Source organism: Aulonocara stuartgranti (assembly GCF_965226115.1).
Source record: "Aulonocara stuartgranti genome assembly, chromosome: 19".
Classification (NCBI taxonomy): domain Eukaryota; kingdom Metazoa; phylum Chordata; class Actinopteri; order Cichliformes; family Cichlidae; genus Aulonocara; species Aulonocara stuartgranti.
This window is the reverse complement of record NC_138955.1, coordinates 25925166-25940117: the sequence shown is the minus strand read 5'-3', so window position 1 is coordinate 25940117 and position 14952 is coordinate 25925166. Positions and strand designations below refer to the sequence as shown.

The following is a 14952-nucleotide window of genomic DNA, read 5'->3' as shown; positions in this document are numbered from 1 at the left end:
AGCGACCTCCCTGAACAGGGTCCAGTAACCATCACAGTGGCAGATATCCAAGAAAGGGTCTCCAGTATGAAGAGTTGGACAGCACCAGGGCCCGACATGGTTCACGCCTACTGGCTGAAGAAGCTGACTGCACTCCACGAGCGTCTGGCAGCACAAATGAACCAGCTGCTAGTTAACGAGAGACACCCGGAATGGCTAACTGAAGGCCGGACGGTCCTGATCCCCAAGGACCCCAAGAAGGGACCGGTCCCCTCCAACTACCGACCAATAACCTGCCTCAGTACTACATGGAAGCTCCTGTCAGGCATCATATCGGCTAAGATGAACAGGCACATGGGTCAATACATGAGCGGGACACAGAAAGGAATTGGCAAGAATACCAGAGGTGCAAAACACCAGCTACTGGTAGACAGAACAATCAGCCGAGACTGCAAGACCAGACTGACCAACCTGTGCACTGCCTGGATTGATTACAAGAAGGCCTATGACTCAATGCCCCACAGCTGGATACTGGAATGCCTAGAATTGTACAAGATCAATGGGACCCTAAGAGCCTTCATCAGGAACTCAATGGGGATGTGGCGTACAACACTAGAGGCCAACTCCAAGCCCATAGCACAAGTTACCATCAAGTGCGGGATCTACCAAGGAGATGCTCTGTCCCCACTGCTGTTCTGCATAGGCCTGAACCCCCTCAGTGAGATCATTAACAAGACTGGCTACGGATACCGACTACGGAACGGAGCAGTTGTCAGCCACCTCCTGTACATGGATGACATCAAGCTGTATGCCAAGAGTGAACGAGACATCGATTCACTGATCCACACTACCAGGCTATACAGCAATGACATTGGAATGTCGTTCGGACTGGAGAAGTGTAGTCGGATGGTAACAAAGAGAGGGAAGGTAGTCAGAACTGAGGGGATTGAACTACCAGAAGGCAACATTGCAGACATAGAGGACAGTTACAAGTACCTGGGGATCCCGCAGGCAAATGGGAACCATGAAGAGGCCGCTAGAAAGGCTGCAACCACCAAGTACCTGCAGAGGGTCAGGCAAGTCCTGAGGAGTCAGCTGAATGGTAAGAACAAGATCCGGGCCATCAACACGTACGCCCTGCCCGTGATCAGGTACCCTGCTGGGGTAATAGGCTGGCCAAAGGAGGAGATAGAAGCCACTGACATAAAGACAAGAAAGCTCCTTACCATGCATGGAGGGTTTCACCCCAAGTCCAGCACCCTGAGGCTGTACGCTAAGCGGAAGGAAGGGGGCCGGGGACTGGTGAGTGTCAGCACCACAGTCCAGGATGAGACAAGGAACATCCAAGAATACATTGGGAAGATGGCCCCAACTGACCGAGTGCTCAGTGAATACCTCAGGCAGCAGAAACCCAAGAAAGAGGAGGGAGACGAGGAACCATCATGGAAGGACAGGCCCCTGCACGGTATGTACCACCGGCAGATAGAGGAGGTGGCTGATATCCAGAAATCCTACCAGTGGCTGGACAAAGCTGGACTGAAAGACAGCACAGAGGCACTAATCATGGCAGCACAAGAACAAGCTCTGAGTACAAGATCCATAGAGGCTGGGGTCTATCACACCAGGCAAGACCCCAGGTGCAGGCTGTGTAAAGATGCCCCAGAGACAATCCAGCACATAACAGCAGGGTGCAAGATGCTAGCAGGCAAGGCATACATGGAACGCCATAACCAAGTGGCCGGCATAGTGTACAGGAACATCTGTGCCGAGTATAACCTAGAAGTCCCGAGGTCAAAATGGGAGATGCCCCCAAGGGTGGTGGAGAATGACCGAGCTAAGATCCTGTGGGACTTCCAGATACAGACGGACAAAATGGTGGTGGCTAACCAACCGGACATAGTGGTGGTAGACAAACAGAAGAAGACGGCCGTAGTGATCGATGTAGCGGTTCCGAATGACAGCAATATCAGGAAGAAGGAACACGAGAAGCTGGAGAAATACCAAGGGCTCAGAGAAGAGCTCGAGAGGATGTGGAGGGTGAAGGTAACGGTGGTCCCCGTGGTAATCGGAGCACTAGGTGCGGTGACTCCCAAGCTAGGCGAGTGGCTCCAGCAGATCCCGGGAACAACATCGGAGATCTCTGTCCAGAAGAGCGCAGTCCTGGGAACAGCTAAGATACTGCGCAGGACCCTCAAGCTCCCAGGCCTCTGGTAGAGGACCCGAGCTTGAAGGATAAACCGCCCGCAGGGGCGCGCTGGGTGTTTTATATATATATATATATATATATATATATATATATATATATATATATATATATATATATATAGTTTTTAAAATAAAGATTTGAGCAATGGTCTGCAGAAAATATATTCATGTACAGCCTTGTTTATTACTTGTGTTTCTGGTGACTTCTGGTGCATCATATGTCTGTTGCTTAAAGTTGATGAGCTTTGATTAAACTGTACTTGATTATGGACTCAAACAACTACATAGTTGATCCTGTTGTGCTTCTTTGTCAGTCTTTATGAGAATGATTGTGGAGGTTTGTTAGCGATATTGTTCATATGCGTACCTCATGGTGAGGGGAGGAGCTTTGTGCCTGATTAGCCTCAGTGGTGCTGTGTGAAGTTGTGTGTCAACTAGAGCAAGTGTTGCATCAGTACTGTTGTAAATGAATATCTACTCCAATGGTTTCTTGTATCTTATCTGGTAGATTGTGTTTTATTTTTTTATTTTTATTTTTTTCCCTGGTTGACAAGTCTACTTATACACTCACTCAGAAATAATGAATATGACACGACTACCTTTGACTAGACCATCAAAGTCTGGCTTCATGTCTGATGCATGCAGCACAGTGGACAGATGTTTAGCCGTCCCTTGGGATCTATTATGTGCTGTAGTTCGTCATAGAAAAAGCTTGTTTGTCTCTGTAAGTGAGCTGTTGAGGCTTTTGTTTTCCTTTTAGAATGTTGCGCGCTGCACTGAGTTAGCTCAGGGTAGTTCTGTCTATATTAAACCTATGTGCTAGTGCTAATTTGTTGTAGTTGTGCAAAACATCTGGCTTGAAGCAGGGTCTCCATCTGCATTCAAATGATAAACAATGATAATAGATATTTGAAAGTTTACCTGGAAGATTGTGATGATTATCACTGACAGCTGTCTTTGGATCTATTTGCCATATTTTTAAAGTAAGACCTTACAGTCTGTTGCGATTTTCAATTGCAAAACTATATATATATTTTTAAAAAAGAACAAAGTAGTTTTGCATTACAACTTGAAAAGGGGAAAAACTGATTGCTCAATAGCAAGTTCTTTTATAGCTCGTTAAAACTTTTTTCATGGTTAAACTTGAGGCTTTGCCATTTGAAAATCTCCAGAACTTTTAATTGTCATCCTAGATTGACTGATTTTTGAATTTGGAAGCCCATGTCCTTGGGAGGACTCTGCCTTTTCTCCTGCTGACTGGCTCATTGTAATGTAAACAAACATATAGTCAGTCTGTAATGACAGTATGCTGTAAATGTGTACAAACTGTCCTAAACACTGACATCTTCAATCTAATGCTTAGCAGAAAGATGAGAGGACTGTGGTTTTGAGGCTGTTTTACCATATCTTCTTATATTCACAGTTGGCACTCTTGATTTTTATCTTCTTCCTCTTGTAGTTATATTGCATCAGTGCTGACAGTTTCATCACAGAGAACCACAGATGTACATGTTGCTTGTCTACAGTCATTATAACTACTATAGATTCTTTACTATGACGGACAGTAAGCGGTGCATCCTCAGGGAGCTTTTGAAAGGCTTCGACTATCCATATGAATGATGTGCGTATGTACGTGTTTGTACTGAAGTCCAAGCCTGTAGTAACTCTCCTCGCTCTGTTGTATACAAGGCTTGGTGGGCATGTTGTATGACAGCCTTTTGACTTTGACAGAACATTTGCTGCCAGCACAGACCGCAGCCTGCAGCATCTCATTCATGTCTTATTATATAAGGATTTTTGTTAGCACTCTAATTTATGTCCTCTCAGCCACCCCATGCCATCCAGGTCAGTTAGTGATCAGGCTCTTTGTCCTCTCCTGAAATCAGAGTCCATTTAGCTTCCTAATGTCCTGAATAAACTAAAAATATTAGCCTCATGCTAACTAGCAGAGGCCAGTTTTGTTGTGGCTTGTGGTTGATATTGAGCTTTGTATTTTTCCCATGTACAGTACTGTTGCAAGAAGGAAGTGGGAGTACTAATGAAATATGGTCAGTTAAAGGAAAACACACTCATATCTGACTAAATAGTTGTACTTTTCACATCTTTGATTAAATTAATTTCTATCTTTGTCTACGGGCTGAATTCCTGAGTTCTCAAAGAACAAGCTTTAACAGCAACAACCTCTATCCTGTGATTACTTATTACTAGTGGTGCAACGGATCAAAAATCTCACGGTTCGGATTGGATCACGGTTTTAAGTCACAGATTGGATCAATTGGATCAAGAGAAAAAATTAACATTTACTTATTCACTTATTGAAGTATTTTTTGCCTGTTAAAAACATTCAACTCAAGACTCATTCCACGCAATTATTAAAAAAAACAACTATGGTACAGTATAGGGCAGTATAGGGCTTTGTATCTACCACTCAATTCAATTCAGTTTTATTTATAAAGCGCCAAATCACAAAAACAGTCGCCTCAAGGCGCTTTATATTGTAAGGTAGACCCTACAATAATACATACCGCTCATTATATCGCACTCCGCTGTGATATAATGAGCTGTCACGGTCACGTAGCTTTCCGTTGCCCTGGAGGTCTGCCCATTTGTAGTAGTTAGGGCAACAGAAGATGCCTGGGACGGTTCAGCCATAACTTTAAACTGTTCCTGCTCGTACATGCTTGAAACGATCTTGCCACTAAAGTGGACGCGCAACGGGATATCATAGCGTGTCTCAAGCACGTTCATCATAGTTTAAACAACGGAATACGGCCTCCTGTCTGCAGCTAAACACCCCAGTAGCTTTTGTAATGACTTTAGCCCGGTCGGACTGGGCAGTAAAGGGCTGCTTAAATACCGCAATTTCCTCTGCTCCTCCACTTGGACGGCTAGCGCTGGCCATAACTATCGCTTGACAGACCCACCACGCACACCATACACATACTTTTTTTTTCTTCTTTTTCGAATCTTCGGATCACGTGCGTTCCGAACCGTGGAGTGGGATCGGTTCGGATTACGGATCAACCGTGATCCGTTGCACCACTACTTATTACACTGGCGCAACAACGTTGAATCGTTTTTCTTCCAAAAAAATGTTTTTCCTGGATGTCTTGAGTGGTCCTTTTTAAGTCATGCTATAATACATGTAATTGGTCAGGGCCCAAAAGATGAGTTCATGACTTCATGGTCCTTCTAAGGTTATTTGAAACTTGTTGTGATGGTTCACATGTTGTCAGGATTCACACTTTATGGGGACACTGTGACAACTCAGGCTTCTAATCACTGTGTTTCCTTTAATTTAGGTTAAGATTCGGACATTCCAGGCTGTCCATGCGCGCATTTGTTTTTTTTAAATGGATGTTTCATTGGTTTTGTTTGTATTTTTATAGGTTGTTAGCGAACTACCTGAACAACTGAATTGGCTAGTACACCAGCCTAACTGACACTAATGAAAATCTTAGCATGTTAGCTTGGTGTATGTATGAATATTTACTTGTTTGCAGAGTTAGGGTATCGTGCTTATATCAAAGGATGACAGCAGATCTTTGAGCAGTGTGCATCATAGATGCTAATGTAACCAGAGGACCACAAAAACAGGGTTAGTTTGCAGATGTGAAACTTTGAGAAAAAGTTTAGCCCCATAAGAGGTTTAAAAAAAAACAAAAAAAAAAACATCACCACACCCACATTTGTGGCCACCCTATGGATCTGTACCTCTGACAGCCAAAAACAAATCCTGAGTGTGCTCTTCCAAACATGTGCTCCTGGGTGTGGTGCAGAAAAGTAGTCTCAAGTGTGACTTCTGCTGCGGCTTGTTTTTGTTGCTTGAGAAGTTAGTTTGTTAGATTCTTTTTTTAATTGTTATTTTAACATGCAATCAGCAGCCAGCACACACAGCAGTTGACATTTCCTCAGCTTCCTCCGACTGTGTCAATAGCTCGCAGCTGCAGAACCAGCTCCATTGTTGTCGGTGCCGCTGTGTATGTGTGTGTGTGGGTTTTGTGTGTTTTTTTGTTTGTTTTTTTTTAAAAAGTTGTGTGTGTGTTTGAGATACTTTGATGGTCTTCTGGCAGGTAGGAGTGCCGCTTGTTTGTGTACTGTAACCATGCTTGAACTGAAGTCTAAAGTGTCTCCTATGCTGGGAAAATGAGGCTGTCTGCTTTGGCTGCAGGAAAATGAACTCGTAGAGAGCTAAAACTGTAACAGGGGATGTTGTTTTTTTTCTTTTTTTTTCTATTTGCATGCGCTTACTATCAAAAAAAAAAGAACTCTTGACCTGCATGACCTTAGTGCACAAACACGCTCGCACACAAAAACTTGTAAATGTGCTTCCTGTGCCTTAAATTCAAACTGGAATGAGAATGCTTAATTTAAAGCCAATACTGGCATTACACTAATATAGGTTGTTTTTATATATGTGTGTGTGTTTGTTACTTTTAAAAATAATTGTTTTAAGATGGGGTTATTTGATCTCTTATATGATTTTAAAGATTTTCTTTTTTTGCTTTCCATGCTGAAATTCTTGGAATAATTCAGAGCTTGAGAGAAATGATTTCTGGACAAATCACTACATTTCATTAACAAACCAGTAAATTTGAAAATAATTTCGAGCGATGTCAACACACTGAAGCACATGGCTATCAACACAAGCTCGTGCAATTGGCTGAGAAGTGAGAGGAGGAGTGAGCGGTGACGGCACCAGCAGCATGATGACTGACATTAAAAATGATCACAAATAAAGTGTTATGAAATGTAACTGTCCCATGAAAAAGTGTTGTGGTTAATCACTTTGGCTTTCTAAATTTGGAGCTTTCTGAACACGTCTAATGTGACTTCATCTCCCCCCCCCCCCCCCCCCCCCCCCTCCTGTGTCTCTCTCAACAGGGCTATGTCCTCGGCAGCCACCACAGCTCCCTCTGTGGACAAAGTGGACGGATTTTCACGGAAGTCTGTCAGGAAGGCCAAGCAGAAGCGGTCGCAGAGTTCGTCCCAGTTCCGCTCTCAGGGCAAACCTATAGAGCTCACGCCCTTGCCCCTGCTCAAGGGTAAGTAGAAACACATGTTTGCGTGTATGTGAGAGAAATCTGTGGTTTGTGGGGTGAGAGGCACAAGGGATGATGACCAAATCAAATACAAGTAACATCTAAAAGGCCCCTCTAGCTTTGCTTCTGTTAATCTAATTGTACTGAATTTGAACCCTGGTTCACTGACTCAGTTTCATTGCGTGTAATGTACACAAAAGTGTTATTATATTCAGACATTTTCATATTTCACAAGTATATTTTTTCAAAATTAATGACTAAATTAATGTAACATAAATGTCTGGATATAGGCTAGTCTAGCATTAATCAATCAGCTGAAATAACAGCTGTGATGAGCACTCGAAATCAACATAAACTAATGCTGAAGATCCAACAGTTGATAAGTCATGACTGGAATATTATTTTCACCACTATATAAGCTAACTGGATATGCTTTGCCTCTATATCTGTTACACTAGTCAGAGGCTCTTTCAGGGACTTCCTCTTTTTCACATTTTTATGTGTTAAATAATTTGATGACAGTGCCACATTAGCAAATAGCCTCCATAAACGCACACAGTTTGCAGTATTTTTTTGCAAAGAAATAGGGGATAAAATGTGCACGTCTACTCTTTGATGAAATGATACTAATGTTCTGAACATACAGCAGAGAAATTAAATGAAAGTAGGCTATCGAACACATCACACAGGTATTCAACTAATACCAATAACAATGATGGTATTCATAGCATTGATCATTTGTATCAATCTGCCCACCCCAAGTGAAAACTAAGCCAGCAAATGGCAAATTTCCCCCATTATGCTTAAGCGGCTACAGCAGTAATTACTCAGAATACAGATTTGTTCTGATTAGTTAAAATCAAGCTGAGCAGAGCAGATGATAGTTATGTGTAAACCCATGAAGTTTGATATTTAGGTAAGTAAAATGTCTTAAATGTGAAGTGGAGATTCATTCGTGGTAGTGTTAAACTTCTCTTCAGGGTTTTCAGGGCTTTGGGTGTGGCACCCCCCCCCCCCCCCCCTCTGGAAAAATTGGGGTGTTCTAAAACCTTTGACCAGTAGTGTATCTGACAGAAAATAAGCAACTGCATGATGTTTTCACTTGTGAATAATTTGTGTGGACACTGTTCCTACCTTAAGTGCACAACACAGGCTTGTAAAAGGGGGACCTTCCAGGGGCTTTAAGCGTAGATGGCTCATTAAAACAGAAAGGTTTTTTTTTTTTTTTTAAATCATGACACTCACCTTCAATTTGTGTTTTGTCTCTGCCCATTGATGGCAAATTTAGTAGCATTGCTCTGTATAGTCTGGTTGGTTTAGTTCTGTTTGAATGCAGCTGCTTTTCTATGCCAACTATTCTCTGTATGCGAGTGTTTTATTAGTGACATGTCTAGACAGGCAGATCATTTCGATGATTGCAGAGAGCAGGTTGGTGCTAGAGGACGACCTGTACAAGTTATACAAGACCCATTCTAAAATTTACTGTGGTATTAAGACAGTCCACCTTAAAAATAATCTTATTTTATTGTCACAAGTAGTCATGGATTACTCAGTTGCTCTGCCCGATTCTGCTCAGGTCAGCTGGTTGTTGAGTTTGTGGGTTTTAAAGCATGTGTCTTACCAAGAGGGAAGTGGCCTCTGTTTGGCACACTGTGTGACATCAACAGTCATAACAGAGTTGAAGGGTGTTTCCCCCGTCTCTTCTTTACTTTGAGTTTTCATTCATTATAAGTTTGCGATACCATTATATCAGCAAATGTCTAATACTGGCTAAAAAAATCAGTCTAAAGATGTTCTCATTAAATGCAAGATGTATGTGAGGAATAAGAAGATCATAGGTTAAAATATGAGGAATCTTCTGATTCCTCAAATGGTTTAATAATAATATACCCTAAGCTTGTTCTTGTTATATGTAGCTATTTGGCTGTCATGATGAAATGGACTTAACATTTGAACTGCCTTGAACAGAGATTGGCTCCTCACATTTTGTTTAAGCAAGAGGTTTTTTCAAGTTTAAAGTTGGAAACATGGATACATTTTCAGTTATCATAGAACCGCTGAGAAAGTCCAGAGGCTCAGGTTAGGAGGAACTGGCAAAGATCGATTTAAACGGATCTACACCCATATGTATGTTTTTGATCATGCCGCATTATAAGGGCATTTTCTCTAAATTGTTCGATAAAGAGTCTCAGTGTATTAATAAGTAATGGAATGTGTTCAAACGTCACATCTCATATAACTTTAACCTGCATTGTGACATGCTAAGTGAATAAGGCATCTGTGCTATGTAGCTGGGTGTAGTAATACACAATGTGTTACACTGACGTTTCACCTGAGTAAATACAACAGTGTGGTGGTGTGGTTTGGTAGTGACAGCAGGAATGCTGTCAGACAGAAACCAGACAGATCCTCCTCCTCTCTGAGACTGAGGGAAAGTCACTTCATAGCTCCATCTCAGGATGCAGGAAGAGGCAGAAGTGACTGATGAAGGCAGCTGAAGATAACAGTAGGCTCTCTTGTCTTAAAACTATGTTAAGGTCATCGTCTATTACACATTAAACTAACAAGTTACTACACTTGGTGCACTGAGTTAATCATAATCTCTGTGCTAACTGTCAAATGGTTCTGTTCTCTTATCTCATAGAAGCTTATATTCAGTGACACCTGTGCTGTATATGTAGACTCTGTCAGCACACAGCAACACGCTTGATCTCCAAACCTGTGTTGATTACTGTGGTTTCCATGAGCTGCAGATATTTTTAGTAAAGAGGTATAGTCTGTCTGCTAAAGAGAGAAGCAAAAACATCAGGGTAGTTCTAAATGTTTCAAAGAAATGCAGAACTAAATTTAATAGAAAGCCATGCTTCATTTCCTTTTTTGGAAAAGCAGAACAGCAAATCCACCTGGACAATGATAATATTAGGAAATAAAAAACAAGAAACAGAGCAGGTAAGAGTGCTTCAGGTGAGGTCGCAGACTAAACTTCACCTTGGTATACCCTTGGTTTTTTAGTGTGCTTTATAAATAAAGTTTATTCTTCTTCTTCTTCTTCTTATTATTATTATTAAATAAAACATGCTGAAGGTGGGACACATGACGTCCACTCAGTCGCCATGAATTCACGGTGGGAGTTACCCTCTCTGGAATACATCGGAAGTCACACAGACTTTGAACTAGGGACGTGGTGGTTAGAGGAGACTGTTGATGTGTAGAAACAGCTTCAGTGATAAATACAATTAGAACCATAGTGTGTGGAACCACAGTTATGGTGTCAGAGAGGAATCCCCCTTCTCAAGTGTTTTTGTGCAGTGAAGCCGTTAAAAAGCAGCAAGTGTACAGCGGATCATATTTCCTGTACTGTTTTTGCAAAAGGCTCTGCTTTCTTCTTCAAAAGGTTGCTTTCAGGAAATTCTGTCCTGTTGTCCTCCCAGTAAACCACCACTGCAAAAAATGCTGGAATCATCTGATAGAGTAGGTTGATAATTAAACAGCAGCACCACTCAGTGTGACCTCAGGTCCTCGAGTACGTGGTTGATACGATTAGTGATTTAAACCATACCCAGTAACCTGTGAGTCAGTTTCTTTTTTAAAAGTGACAACCCAGATGCAATTTGTTCTTTAAACAGTCATAAATTCTTTGGGATTTACATTGACAATTAAATATCAAATGCTTTTACAATTAAACCTGTCCTTACCAATGATGTCCTTATTGACTTGATCAGTCTTTTAATATTTTGTATCTCCTCAAAGAGAGTCACATCCAGTACTTACTTTAGATTTATCAAAATGTTTTAACACTGACGTGCATGTTTAGCTCTGATACTGACAGCGTAGTTGCCACAGTAATAATTATGACGCGTTTTCACCGTCTGTTTAAAACACTTCTCAGGTTTTTGGCTATACTGACACGATAACATCACACAGTTGCTTACTTGTCGGCACCAAATCCACGATACAAATCTCTTAACTCTTAAATAACCTTGTTTTTTTTCCACTCCTTATTCTGATGCTCAGTTTAAGCTTAAACAAGGCCATCTTTACCATGTCTAACATACCTGAAAGGATTGAGTTGCTGCCGTGTGATTGGCTGATTAGATATCTGTGTTAAGAGGTGTACCTAAGGCCACGTCCACACTAATATGTTTTGGTTTGAAAACGCATCATTTTGGCCTTCCGTCCACACTGAGACGGTGTTTTCAGTCAGGAAAAACGGAGCGTTTTGAAAACGCTCTCCAAAGCAGATTCATTTGAAAACTCTATTTTCGCGGCGCAGTGTGGACAGCGAACCCGGAGCCTTTTCGAAAACGATGACATATTTTAGTCATGTGATGCAGTCATGTGACCAATTAAACTAAGATAGTGGAGGGCATTACACAGCAGTTGTTTTGTTTGCTCTCAATTTTGACAGCTCTATTAAAGATTTAATATCAGTGTGTACATGCTCCAGATAGTTTTTCTTCAAGTTCTTTAATTCACGCTCGCTTTTGCAACCTTGTACTTTTGTGTTACTCGCACCAACAACTCCACCTCATTGTTGGTCCATTTAAAAAAAACTCTGTGCTTTTCCTCGACATTTTGCAGCAACGTTTCAAAGAGCTGGAAAGTAAATAAACAGCAGACAGAAATGAGGCAGGTCGAATTGTATTGCGTTTCACGCATGCGCAGTACTGGAACGTAAGCGTTTTCACCCGTTTCAGTGTGGATGAACAACTCTATGAAAACGATAGTGTGGACGCGGAGCGTTTTCAGACGTATACGCCGTTTTCAAATATATGTGGGCTAGTGCAGACATAGCTTAATAGTGACCAATGAAGTGTATGTAAACAGCTAACAGTGGTTTATTTTACAGTCTTACTGTATTTATTTGTGGTTCAGTGACTGAGCCGGCACACCGTCCGTCTTTTTCAACACTTCCATGGTTCAGTTTCACACGTTCACTTTGCATTCACACACATCCACACATTTCCCACCTCCTCAGTACAATCACAGTCTGCTGCTCCTGACCACTGCCTCAGCAGCTCCACTGGAGCTCCACTTTTAGCCCCGGACGGTCTCTTTACCTATTATGGATTTGAATTTTTGCTGTTATTCATTTTCTCCTGCCTCTATACTGGATTCTCTTCAGAATCTCTTTGAGCACAGACTCATGGGAAAATTAAAAAGAAAAAAAAAATGTTTCAGTAACATGGACCTCCTGAGGTTTGCACCAATTCAATTCAGTTTTATTTATGTTTTATTTATATAATACAAATCACAACAACAGTTGCCTCAAGGTGCTTTATATTGTAAGGTAAAGACCCTGCAATAGTAGACAGAAACCTCTGCATTAAACACGTGTCTGTGTAAAAAGATTGTTTTTATACTGATTCTTAATGCAGCCGATTACACAGACTTTGTAATTTCACTGGACAAATTTCTTTCTTTCTTTCTTTCTTTCTTTTTTGGGCAGTTCAGCAATGCGCTCGCTGTGTGGCCTTTACTTTTACAAATCCGTCCAGTTTATATATTTATATTTTTTGTGCCTTATCTGTCTCTATTGCCCTCTTCATTGTCCCTCGATAACACCCAGTGGAAAAAGGTCAGCACAGATACAGTCAAATCACACTGATTTTGAAAGTCAATCCACAGTCAGAAGTATCCATGTCCTCCTGTTTTCGCTCTTTGATGATGATTATGATGGATCCATATACTGGCTCCAAGCTCACACATTAACTTTAAAGCACACACAGAAGTCCGGGTGTGAACCCGTGTGCGCGCCCTGACACGTCTGTGCTGCAAGTGTCGGTTATATGTGCAGGCATGATGTGAAACTAGGGCTTTGCAGATTTTAATTTATTATGAATGTCAGCACAACGACAGTATTAATTGAATGTATCAATGGGCTCAACCCTGCGATGTGATCAAGCTGTTCTGTGCCGGGAACACATTTTAATGTTGCCATTCTGTTCCCAGCCCTGATCGCCTCCTTCATACGCTTGACAAGCATTAGCCAGTTAGCACAAGTATTGGCTTTAAAGGAAATTTCAACAATTAAGCTTGCTATTTAGACCCATCAGTCAGTGACTCCTGTTTCATTCAGATGTCACTCTTGCACCACATTTTGTGAAAAATGGTTTGGGCAAGTATGTGAGCCTCATGTTTGCTGTTAGCTTGTAAAGACTAAAGACCATTTGCAAGTCCCTGAGCATCCACGTGTGTCTGCGTAAAATAACATGCGTAACATTTCATAATCAGAAGGTAGGCTTAAGGGTCTTAACGTCTGCATGCCTGCTTGTTTTTTTTTTTTTAAATGATTGCATGAACTTGTCTGCAGAGACTTTTCATTACGTTGCACCCCAGGCAGTGTAAGTAGAACAGGAATAACAGCTCGGCCATCGTGCCTTTAGCAGTCCCTGTCCACAACACAGTATAATTAAGACTTATTGTGACAGTTTTAGTGACTTGACACAGTTTTGCTTAACTGTTGACTGTGGCTGTTTTTACACATTGTACATACTGAATGAGTCTTAATGTAGATGGAATCCACTGAAATTAAAAAAAAAAAAGCTTTAAATTGTTAGTTTACATAGACTTTAAGGAATGGTTCAGCACTTTGTGATTTGTCAGCATTACCTGATTGAAAGAACACATCAAAGAGGTTTCAGACCAGCTTTACTGTCAGCATTGGTGTATAGAGCACACTGATGACACTCGTGTGCCCTTTGGTTCACCGTGAGCTGGTGTCTACATGCAAATATACAGCTGCGTTGAGTTTGGAGAGAACCCGGACGGTCTCATTTATTTCCCAGGATTTGGATCCATCTGATCACAAGACGACTGCACCAACCTCTGAGCCTCCCTCCACTCCCATATATGTCCACTTAAACCAAGTGAAAGAAGAAGGATTAAGTTTGTCTCTTCCACTTGTCTGTTTTGAACTTTACACTATAAACAGCAGGCCCTCTGTGACGAATACCAAAAGCCCAGTGTTAAGGCACCAACCAGTAAAATTGAGTTAATACATGAAATCAGTCATTGAAGACAAACAGAGCCAGCGTCAGATGATCATAATGCATTTGTGGCCTCCAGGTGGCGAACACAAGGACTGACATTTGTTGGCCCCGCTCCTTGTGTGTGTGTGTGTGTGTGTGTGTGTGTGTTTAATTACTGACAGGCACTTCTACCTCTAATCTCTCTGCAGTATATAACTGCCAGGAAGAGGTGTGCTGGGCAACTATGCTGTATTTTATTAACTGGCTTACAGAGTTCACACCATGACTCAAACCATTTGGGAGTGTTTTAGACCAGCATTCAGAGAAAGAACTGGGGCATATATATTATACATTTGTATACATTTCTACTGTTTTAAAGATTATTCTGTCTTTTTATGTTGTAGTTTTTGATTGTTTTAGTTGCCTTGAAGACATGTCTCCTATTTGTTTGAGTTTGAAATTCCTGCTACTTGATTTTTCATGATTTTCTCTTCTTTTCACATCCTTCGTGTAGTCTTGTGGGGTGCGTATTTTATGATTCATTTCCTACGTTTCTTGTTTATTTCTATAAGCTCTCTATATTTACTTCCTGCCTTGAGGTGTACATGTGTGTAGCAGAGGTGGGCGTTAATCTGGTCTAGTGTATTCTGACTTTAGAGGTTTAGCAGACTGCAAAAGCACATCATCAGGATGCACAAATCATATCGTATTCCCTCTCCATTTCCTTCTCCTGCTCCTTTTTGTGGGTCAGTTGC

The 14952-nt window shown here is 41.4% G+C and overlaps 1 protein-coding gene across 3 annotated transcripts in view; it reads left to right on the top strand.

Moving 5' to 3' along the window:
* ppp2r5eb (protein phosphatase 2, regulatory subunit B', epsilon isoform b) overlaps positions 1-14952 on the top strand; it is a 54631-nt gene that overhangs the window by 6652 nt on the left and 33027 nt on the right. For all 3 annotated transcript variants that reach the window (XM_082517227.1, XM_082517228.1, XM_082517226.1), the window contains exon 2: positions 7069-7229. In XM_082517227.1, the coding sequence (XP_082373353.1) occupies positions 7069-7229 (161 nt within the window). The remainder of the gene's footprint in view (positions 1-7068; positions 7230-14952) is intronic.